An 11,443-nucleotide genomic window follows, 5' to 3' on the forward strand; every position below is an offset into this window, starting at 1 on the left:
ATTTTGTAAATTTTAAGTTATTTAATGTAATTTTTATTTAGTTTTTGAATTTGCATTTTTGTAAATGTAAATGTAAATGTAAATGTAAAAGAAAAAAGAAAAAAAAAGAAATATATAATAAAAAATGCATGTGTACATTTGTTTAATGAATTTTTTTTTGTGATGAGACAGCAAAGAATAAAGAAGGATTTAATATTTTGATTGGATCACGGTGTAGAAATATAAACTTGTACGGAAGTTATATTTCTAAAATCCGATGAAAAGACAAAATTTTTAAAACTTCTTTAACACATCAAGTCCACGGAGCAGCTTACCTCAGGTAGGGTGCGTTGGGGGTGCTAATACCTTCCCTAACCACAATCAGTCCCTTACCCGCGAATCTCTGACGATGACCAGTCCACCAGGGTTTCCTAGTAACCTCAATTAAATACTAGGTGGCGACTCCTAACGAACCAATTCAAGCAATACAACAAACGAGACTAAAATCGCCAGCCGATTGCCGCGCGGGTTTTTTCGACGTGCGACATCGGGTGCGACATAAATAAGATGATGTGAGGGCATAAATAATAGAAGGATTATTTGATGAAAGAATTATGAACATAAAGTAATAAAAGAAGTAACTTGAGTTAACTATGAGGTTGTATATAAAATAAGGATGTTATGTTTGAAAATGAATTTTTATAGGAACAAATTACAAATAAAAATATTACGTGCTTTGTGTTTCGGCACATTAGAAAAATATTGATGGACTAATGATATAATGACACTTGATTGATTCAAGAGTTGTGTCTGGAGCTGGTTATCAGACAGGAGGAGCTGGGTCATCCCGAGCAAAAAGTAGGTGATTTGTCATCTTATTCTATAATTTTTAGTTTCCCTAAATATCTATATTGTTTATTTAATTGATGTTAAAAGAATGAAGCAAATGAATAATTTGAGTTATGATTATGTGAATTATCGGTAAATTATGTGAAGTTATCGGGTTTATTGGTTAATAAAGAGGTTAACCGGATATGGAGTAATTCGTATGGAATTACCGGATTGTTTGGCTAACAAAAGAAGTTGGTTGTGTAACAGTCTCAAATTGTAAACTCAAAAATATATTATATATATTCGTAGTCACCAAATTTTTTTTTTCCTTTTTATATATATATTTTCTCGAAATTTTGGCAGAGTTTCCTTTGTATTCTTTAGGTACCAAGTTATCGACTCAATCATTTCTCAACCTGTAACATCAATCACAATATTCGTCCCATCATTTGGACATCAAAAAACTCAAGCATATTTCAATATCTCGATTCTATTTTCTATAGAACACTACAATAAAACTAATAAATTCTTAACATGCATCGTCTCTTTATATATATATACAACCAACCATAATTCAACTTAATAATAATAACCTTACAAATTACATCATACACAAGATAATAAGTTAAACATTACAATTTTAGATATGGAAGCATATTACAACAAAATATTAGTTCTTCCAAGTACATTAATCACATAACAAAATTATTTATCCGAGCATCTACTTTCCAGATCGAGGGTGCGATGTACCTAAAAACATAATTGCATTAAACATGATTAAAACAATTGCACATTTCAATAAGTAATTGATTAAGGACTAATTATTTAATATAACACTAAGGTGATTTTCATATCATAGAATTAATTGTCTTATTTTCTTTTTGAAATTTCTAATTTCATAAATTCTCTTCTAGACAGGGATAAATATACTAAAATAAAAATATCAAGAGTGTCTCCCACAACTCAGCATATTTAACTTCAAAGTTTTATGATTTATTTACATCGAGTGATTATCCCATTAATTTGAAAAATTAATTTTTCTTAACATGGTCATTCTCCCAGGCATAAATTTCAATAATCAGGAAATGATCTTCAAGGCTCGCCCATTCACCAGGGCATTATTTCCAGTAACCAGGAAATAATTTTTCAAGGCTTGCCCATTCACCAGGACATTATTTCTAGTAACTACCCATTCACCAGGGTATTATTTCCAGTAACCAGGAAATAATTTTTCAAGGCCTGCCCGTTCACCAGGGCATTATTTCCAGTAACCAGGAAATAATTTTTCAAGGCCTGTCCATTCACCAGGGCATTATTTCCAGTAACCAGCACTAATATTTATAATCTATAAAATTCCTTGTACAATAAAAAATATAAACTGATTAATTACTCAAAGGTGTTGAACACCTACCTGGTGTATGTGCGCGTGAAGAGGTCCCTTGTTGCTGATCAGGTCCTGCGGCCTCCTCTGCACCAACAAAATTACTTTGTCATTTGTTCATTCATTTGAACCGGTAAAATTCTAATACCCATGACATATTCTTTGATTAAATCCAATACCCTTAATTAAGTTTAATTGACTATTAATTCAAGGGGGATACCCCCCCTTTTTTGAAACATTTTCTTATTATTATTATTATTATTATTTCCACAAAAGTCTCTATTCAATTTAACCTATCAACATCAATTGTCTTAAATTTGGCAAGATTCCTCAATAATATTACTTAAACTCCATTCTCTAATTTTTCTTCTCCATTTAGCCAAAAACAACCTAGGGAGGGAAGTGAATATTTTTCTTTTCTCCTTGAAAAATTCCTACTCCATTCATATAACACCACTTATAAACTTTCATCTTCCCATGTTTTCCAAACAATTGTATTAAACCTCAAATCCCCTAAATTATTCCTCTCTTGGCCAAATATTCAATTAAAATGGGGAAAATTAATTTTTTTTTCTTTTATTTAAAATTAAACACTTACCCAATCATAATTCATGCTTTCTAACATGGTTCAAACATAATTTGCATTATTCCTATAAATTATAACATAAAACCACAACTTCACATAATCATCATTTTGCATAATCCTTCATCAAACATAAAATTAAAGGAATTAATCATTTAGAACATGTTATTTACCCTCACTTTGATAAGGATTTAAGGAAGAATGCAAGAAAAAACAAGTTTTCTTCTTCTCCCTCTTCAAACCCTAGCTTGAAATCCTTCCTTCAATGCACTCACCACCTTAAAATCAACCCCCTCTTGATGTTTAATTAAGTTAATCACTCTAATTACTCACTTTAATTAGTGAAATCAATGAGCATTTAAGTAGAAAATCACACAATTCTTCCCCCTCTCTTTGTTTCAAACTCACGGCTAAAAGAGGAAAAGATGAAGCATTTATAGTCTAAGTTTTACCAATTTACACATTGGCCCTCATTTCTTCCTATTTCTATTTTTGTCACTCAACTCTTCTTTTACTTAATTCACACCATAACATCTTATATTTTATTCTATTGTATCCAATTACAATACTTAAAATCTTTTTATTTAATTTATTCAATACTTTATTTATTTTACTCATATTATAATTTAGCGGGTTTTCACATTATCCTCCCCTAAAAAGAATTTTGTCCTCAAAATTAAACCTCGTACCTGAATCTAGAAATAATTCGGGGTGTTTTTGTCTCATTTGAGATTCTCTTTCCCAAGTCACCTCCTCGATTTGGGAATTCCTCCACAATATCTTGATAATTGGAATCTTTTTATTTCTCAATTCCTTCACACTGTAATCTAAGACTTTCACTGGCTTCATTTCCAATGTTAAATTCTCATCAATTTCTAGAGGAATTTGAGGCAAGACCCGGGATGGATCCACTTCGGCCTTTCTTAACAGAGAGACATGAAACACATCATGGATTTTGGCCAGATGTGGAGGTAGAGCCAATCTGTAAGCCACAGGCCCAATCCTTTTAGTGACCTCAAAAGGCCCTATGTACCTCGGCGCCAATTTCCCTTTCAGACCGAATCTTAACACTTGTTTCATTGGGGCCACTTTCAAAAATACTTTGTCACCAATTTCAAACTCTAGAGGTCTTCTCTTATTATCCGCATAACTCTTCTGTCTATCCTGGGCCGCTTTCATTCTATTCCTTATGATCTTTATCTTCTCAAAGGTAATCTGTACCAGCTCTGGTCCAACTAGTTGTCTATCCCCTACTTCTTCCTAGCATACTAGCGTCCGACATCTTCTACCGTATAAGGCTTCATAGGGAGCCATTCCTATTGTAGCCTAGTAGCTGTTGTTGTATGTGAATTCTACTAACGGTAGATGATCTTCCCAATTCCCTCCAAACTCCAATATACAGGCTCTTAGTAAATCCTCTAATATTTGAATAGTCCTCTCGGATTGACCATCAGTTTGAGGATGAAAAGCTGTGCTTAAATTCAACTTCGTTCCGAGAGCTTGTTGAACATTTGGCCATAATCGAGAGGTAAACCTTGGATCTCGATCTAAAACTATTGACACTGGTGTCGCACCCCAAAAAAAAATCCAAAATTTGGTTTTGCGATATTTGACTGGCGACTTTCGTTTTGCTCTGTTTTGCTAATTTGGTTCTTTGGAGTCGCCACCTAGTATTTTGGTCACTAGGAACCCTAACTGGTCTTTTAGAGATTCTAAGGCAAGGGACTGGTTGCGTAAAGGGAAGGTATTAGCACCCCTAGTACGCCCTACCTAAGGTAAGCTGCTTGGTGTTTTGGTTTGCTCTATAATTACTATGGTGTTGATATTTTCTAAGCTCGTCAATTGATTTTGGACATAAATCTAAGGAGATTCCATGTGCTTTGAAAGCTCATTTTTCCCTTAGTATTTCAAAAGTTTGCGACTCATAAATCGTGGAGAAAAAAAATTAAAATTTTGAAATGTCCTCGATTATAATCAAGGCTTCTTTCAAGAATGTGTGCGGATTTATTACTCCCAATAATATTTTGGATATTCATCCTTTTAAGGATTTCTTTATCCAAACATTAGCGGTGAATAATAAATAAATTTCCTCCCCAAAAATAAGATTTTTATAATTTTTGGAATATTGGCCAATACCCTTTGGAGTTTTACAAACATGTTGTAAAATCCAGAAATGCAAGAAAATAATTTGTGTTTAAGAAATCTATGCGAAAACACACTTTCGAAGCTTCCAATATATTTTTTTTTATAAAAAGGAACATTCAAAACATGTTAGAGTATTGGCCGTATGCAAACACGCAAGAACATATTTTTTTAAAAAAAAAAACAATATATTTTTTTTTTTGACGAAATCGGGTATTTTAATACTGGATTTGTATCTCCACAGCATAAAAAAATACAAAACTAATATTAAGTCATTTAAAAAAATGTACGGAAAAAAATCAACAATATTTTAAAGGAATTTTAGAAATTTTTTGAAAGCAAAAAAAAATTTATCTTTGAAAATTTCGGGTGTCTCGACGAAAATCGGATATTTTAAATACTGAATTTATACCTCTACAGTATATAAAAATAATACAAACCCCCTTAAAATATATATATAATATATATATATATATATATATATATATATATACACGAAAAGGAAAACAACAACATTTTTTTTATTTTCAGATTTTTTTAAAAAAATATATAATATATATACACATAATATAATATAATAATATAATATAATATAATTATATATTAATTATTAAAGGGGCTGGGCCGGCCCAACTAACTAGGCCGGACTCAGCCCCACAAGTCATTGGGCTGGGATCGGCCCAAGAAAAGTGACTGGGCCGATCTCGGCCCAAGAAAAATAACTTGGTCTGGGCCGGACCCGGCCCAGACCGCCGGGTTGGGCCAGAACCCGTCTGGCCCAGAAGAGAAAACAGAACGGGGGGAATTAATTTCCCCCCCGTCCCCTGCATGCAGAACAATTCTGCATGCAGGAGACGAAACCTACAGAAGAAGAGAAAAAAAAATGCAGGGGAGAGAGCGTACCTGGCGCGGCGGAGACGGTGGTTTTCTAGCGGGGCTGCGGTGGCGTGGCTCGTGGACGGCGACTCCGGGCGGCGTTGCTGCTGTTTCTAACAGTGGCGAAAAATTTCTTCTTCCTCCCCTTTCCCTTTTTTTCGTTCTCAGTGGCTTTCTCTATCTCGGTTTGCTTTCTGTTTTTGGTTTCGGTTTCCTTCTTCTCGGTTTGTTTCTGTTCTCCTTTCTCTTTCCTGCGTTATTTCTCTTCTCCCTCTCTCTTCGGGTCCTCTCTCTCTCCTTCGGTCTCTCTATTTATAAGGGAAACCGGTGTGCCTTTTGCTAGTGCGCCTTCAATCATGCAACGGCTGGTCGGCTAGTGACCCGTTCGGTGGTCTTGTGGGGCTTCAGTGGGGGCGAGGAGACAGAGGCGGGAAGGTTTTGAAAATTTTCGTCTTCTGTTGCTGCTAATTCGGGGGGAAGGAGGAAGATGAACAGTGTCGTTCAAAACGACACCGTTCTAGTCTTCCTCATTTTTTTTTCTTTTTTTTTATATGAAACGGCGTCGTTTTGGATAAAACGCGCCGTTTCATTTAAATGGGCCAAACTTCAAATCAGCCCTCCAAATTCGGTCCCCGCCCCTATTGTTGGCCGCCTTTTTCACTTTGGTCCTTGGTCTCTGATTTATGCAATTGAGCCCTCAATTGATTAATAAACTTTCAATTTCTTCAATTAGGCCCTTGAACCGAATAATTGCAGCCCCTCCATTTACGCGCCTCTTCCAATTTGGTCCCTGGTTTCAGATTTTCTTAATTAAGTCCCTAATTGGCCATTAAACTTCAATATTTATGCAATTAAACCCCTGATTTGACCCAATAAATTCCTGAAAAATATATTTTGGCCCCAGAACTTAAATTTCTTCTAATTAAAGCCCAAATTGACTTAAAAATTAATTTTTCTTACAATCAAATCCTCTATAAATTCAAATAAAAATCCAATTAAGTCCATAAACATCCAAATTTGGGCTTTTCTCCTCAAAATTCAAATTTTCCTTCTCAATAGAGCTTTCATCCTTCAAGAATATATTGTCCAAAATTCAATCCTTGTATTTTTAAATTCCTTGACCAATTTTCTGACTGTTTTCTGAGTGCTTCTGCCTCCTGTTATTTTTTCTAACCTTTTTTGGCTATTTATTTTATTTTTCATAGGGACCCAAAAATGGGTTACAACAGATGCCCCCTCTTTATAATACTTACGGAGCATGGGTTTTGCGCAGTAAGTGTTATAAAGATAAACCCAAAACGGAACTCCCGAAACTGATCTGGTCGAAGCTTGATTGATCTGAAACTTTGTCCTTTACAACAATCCTCCTTAGCCCAAAAACTATGATCAAAACTTAGTCATCTCGAGATACTTATCCAGCGATCCTCTGAATTCTTACTTTAGTTTGATCAACATGGAAATCCATCCGAGATCCCATCTGGTGATCTCCTTTAACCTGGAATCCCATCTGGCGATTCCTTTACCCATAACCAATACAAAAAATGTGTGTGTGGTCTCATTATGATGGGTGACCTGCCCGAGTTGAAAAGGGAAAGAGTGGTCTCATTCTTTGGGTGACCTACCCAGGGGGAAGAATGGCCTCATTATTATGGGTGACCTACCCAAAAAAAAATGGAGAATGGTCTCATTCTTATGGGTGACCTACCCAGCAAAAATATGGTCTCATTGTGATGGGTGACCTACCCAAGGAAAAAAGGAAGAGTGGTCTCATTCTTTGGGTGACCTACCCAGGGGAAGGAATGGCCTCATTCTTATGGGTGACCTACCCAGGTAAAAAAAAAAAAAAAAATGGAGAATGGTCTCATTCTTATGGGTGACCTACCCAGAAAAAAAAATGGTCTCATTGTGATGGGTGACCTACCCAAGGAAAAAGGAAGAGTGGTCTCATTCTTTGGGTGACCTACCCAGGGGAAGTAATGGCCTCATTCTTATGGGTGACCTACCCAGGTAAAAAAAAATGGAGAATGGTCTCATTCTTATGGGTGACCTACCCAGAAAAAATATGGTCTCATTGTGATGGGTGATCTACCCAAATGGAAAAAGGAAAAAGTGGTCTCATTGTAATGGGTGACCCACCCAAACGGAAGAATGGCCTTATTGTAATGGGTGACCTACCCAAGTAAAACATGGAGAAAATGGTCGCGTTGTAATGAGTGACCTACCCAGAAAAATGTTGGTGAGGGCTCAAAGGCGCACTCGAAATGAGGTAGGGTTTAGAAAACACACTACCCGAGAAGTGAGGGCTCAAACGGAGCACTCGAAAAGAGGTAGGGTTAGAAAACGCACTACCCAAGAAGTGAGGGCTCAAACAACGCACTCGAAAAGAGATAGGGTTAGAAAACGCACTACCTGAGAAATGGTGATGAAACCCCGATCTGACAAATGTTGAAAACAATGTATTATGGTTAATATGCACGCATGTTTTTGTTACCTATCTTGGAAACATAGGTCCCCCTTTCGTCGTAAACCTCCTCGCTCTTGTTTCAAGCTTTTCTCATTAACCGAAAAATCCTTCATATCCTTTTAGTGAAGAGATCTTTGGTTCCTTATGGGGCCCTTTCTTGCTCCATTGAGTTTTGTGCTAAAGGAAAAAATTGGTTTTGTTCATGAAAACTGAAACTTTTAATGCAATTAGCAAATCTTATAAAAGATGCTTTTTTAGAAGTTTTTATTATGATACCCCTTTTGGGCTTGGGTTCACTATGGACCCTTATGTGCACTTCGTGCACCTTTTTCCCCCTAGTGTGATGTGCAACTATATGTCAAGTAGATTTGATTTGGTTCTCCAGTTGATGGAGTCATTTTCTTAGTCATGCCATAAAAAAGTTCTTTTAAGGAAAAGATTTCAAATGCTATGAAATCATATGTTATATACATATATAAAAGGACTCTTTACAAAGAGAATTCATGGCCGAAATTTATTTTTATTGACTGGGAAATTATGAAATACATCAAGCGTAGTATTTCTTTACAGAGTCGGAATTCACAGGCCTAACTAGATCTTCTCCATCCATTCTAGATAGTAACAAAGCTCCTCCTGAGAATGCTTTCCTCACCACGTAAGGCCCCTCGTAGTTAGGTGCCCATTTACTCTGATCTTCTCCAGGTAAATGTAATATTTTCTTTAGTACAAGATCTCCTTCGTGGAATCCTCGAGGTCGAACCTTCTTGTCATATGATTTAGCCATCCTTCTTTGGTAGAGTTGATGATGATAGATCGCGGCTATCCTCTTTTCACTGATCAGATTCAACTGTTCATATCTAACCTTTGCCCATTCTAACTCTTCCAGCCCAGAGTCTAACAACACTCTCAATGATGGGATTTCCACTTCTAAAGGCATCACCGCCTCCATTCCATATACCAACATGTACGGGGTGGCTCCTGTTGAGGTTCGAACTGCGGTGCGATATGCATGAAGGGCAAATGGCAACATCTCATGCCAATCCTTATAGGTGACTACCATCTTCTGAATAATCTTTTTGACATTCTTGTTAGCAGCTTCTACCGCACCATTCATCTTTGGTCTATATGGCGAAGAATTGGAATGCTTGATTTTCCATTTAGTGCAGAGCTCTATTATCATCTTGCCGTTGAAATTCTAGGCGTTATCAGTTATAATCTTTTCTGGTGGACCATACCGACATATCAAATCTCTCTCAATAAACTTCTTCATCACTTTTTGCGTCACATGAGCAAATGACCCAGCTTCTACCCATTTTGTGAAGTAGTCGATAGCCACTAGAATAAACCTATGACCATTGCTGGCTTTTGGGTTTACCGGTCCGATCACATCAATTCCCCACATCGCGAAGGGCCATGGAGATGTTAAATTAAACAGAGGAGCCGGAGGAGCATTGATTTTGTCACTGTATACTTGGCACTTATGACATTTCCGGACATAATCGATACAATCCTTCTCTAACGTCATCCAGAAGTACCCGGCTCTTTGTATCGTCCTGGCTGTCGCACCCCAAAAAAAATCATCCGAGCGCGCGGCATCGACTGGCGATTTTTCTCGTTGTTGTTGCGTTTGCTTTGAATTCGTTCGTGGGAGTCGCCACCTAGTAATTTATTGAGGGCTACTAGGAAACCTGATGTACTGGTCTTATCAGAGATCGCGGATAAGGGACTGGTTGTGGTTAGGGAAGGTATTAGCACCCCTAACACACCCTACCTGAGGTAAGCTGCTTCGTGTTCTGATGTGATTTGAAAATTTAAAATATTAATTAAATTCTAAGGCTTGAATAAATCAGCTATTAAATCCCCGAATATATGTAAAAACTTGTTCTTACATTTTCGTGGAAAATACAACTTGATTTTATTTGTCCTTGAGATATTTAACCATATTTAAATTAACAATTAATTTTTTTTTATCTTTTTTTTTATAATTCAATAACATAAATAATAATAAAAAAAAACAAACACACACTAATATTACCTTTACTATGCTCAAACTCACACATCCCTTTTACAAATTACAAAATGTCAAAAGTTCAAAATAAATTAAAGACTGCTAATTTAAATATATACAGCAACATTCGAAAATTACAAATAGCTTCGGGAACAGTGCTGGAGGATTCTGGGCGTCTTCTGTGAGTGTGGTACAGGGGCGGCGCGTCTCCTCCACGCGCCGCCAGTGACGGGGCGCGTGGGTTCACGCGCCGCCCGTGAAATCCAGAGAGCATGGGGAGATTCGTAATGGCTTCCTTCTCTCTTCATCCTCCAGTCGGCTATGAGCAGCGCCGTTACCTGCAAATCACCCAAAAACCGCAACAAGCAAATCTGTTTTAATTTGGTTTTCAAATCGGCTCCCTTCTACCTTCCATTCAGATCTGTTTCCACTGCAGATCTCCTCATTTACAGGCGGTCGATGGCTCTGAGTTCAGGGCATCTGTGGTCGGATGACAGAGGCGCAGGAGGGGGGGTGGCTCTGCTGGTTGCTGGATCTTCGGACGACGCCGTTGCGGCTGGATCTCGGTCGTGTCTGTGCAGCGGTCGGTGCCGGTTGGGGCGAGGATGGCAGTGGGCGCCGCTGTGTCAGGCTGCTACTGGAGGTGGGTTTGTGGGCGCCGTATGCCTCAGCTTCTTCCTTGCTGGTTGCAGATCGGCGGCGCTGTTGTCCGTGGCTATGGGTCGTCTGCTGAGGGAGGAGAAGGAGCCACAACCGAGAGGGAAACTGGAGGTCTGGTCGGTGCAGAGCTAAACCATGGGTGGTGGCTCCGGTGAGGGAAATGGAGAGTGAGGGGCGGCTGTGTTTTGATGGCTGGAAAAGGAACAGAAGATGGGAAACGGTAGGGAAGGCAGAGTGAGTCACAACTGAGAGAGGGGTGGCTGTTTCGGGGAAGATCAAAAGGCAGATCGGGGTTGCTGCTCCCTTTTTTGAGGTTCAGGTGGCTGGGGAAGAAAAAAATCAAAAACAGTGGGGGGGAAGGGGCGTCGGCGGCTGCCTTTGGGTAGAGATGGATTTTAGAGTTAGGTTTCCCTTTTTTTTGTATTTTTATGATGTATCAAAAATACCTCCCCTTGCAAGTGTTGGAAACCAGTATTTATAGGCAAAAAAAAATATTGCCAAGTTTTCAAAATTGGTCCC

General features: G+C 37.8%; 1 protein-coding gene across 1 annotated transcript; it reads right to left on the reverse strand.

Annotated features, from left to right (window-relative positions):
- Window positions 1-1,995: 1,995 nt before the first annotated feature.
- On the reverse strand, window positions 1,996-3,953 carry LOC118060406 (uncharacterized). The gene is made up of 3 exons (XM_035073629.1): window positions 3,525-3,953; window positions 2,222-2,278; window positions 1,996-2,103 (listed from the first exon to the last, which is right to left on the reverse strand). Exons 1-3 carry the CDS (start codon window positions 3,951-3,953, stop codon window positions 1,996-1,998), a joined length of 594 nt encoding a protein of 197 aa, XP_034929520.1.
- Between the last annotated feature and the right edge of the window lie 7,490 nt (window positions 3,954-11,443).

The sequence above is a fragment of the Populus alba genome, chromosome 17, assembly GCF_005239225.2.
Source record: "Populus alba chromosome 17, ASM523922v2, whole genome shotgun sequence".
NCBI classification, from domain to species: domain Eukaryota; kingdom Viridiplantae; phylum Streptophyta; class Magnoliopsida; order Malpighiales; family Salicaceae; genus Populus; species Populus alba.

Bases quoted from the DNA above. Each gene is read 5' to 3' on its own strand.
- LOC118060406 (XM_035073629.1), bottom strand. From the start codon at position 3,953: ATGAAAGCGGCCCAGGATAGACAGAAGAGTTATGCGGATAATAAGAGA. The intron at 2,279-3,524 runs GTGACTTGGGAA...TTGTTGGTGCAG, and splicing joins GGAATTCCCAAATCGAGGAG to AGGAGGCCGCAGGACCTGAT. The intron at 2,104-2,221 runs GTAGGTGTTCAA...GTGAATGGACAG, and splicing joins TTCACGCGCACATACACCAG to GCCTTGAAAAATTATTTCCT.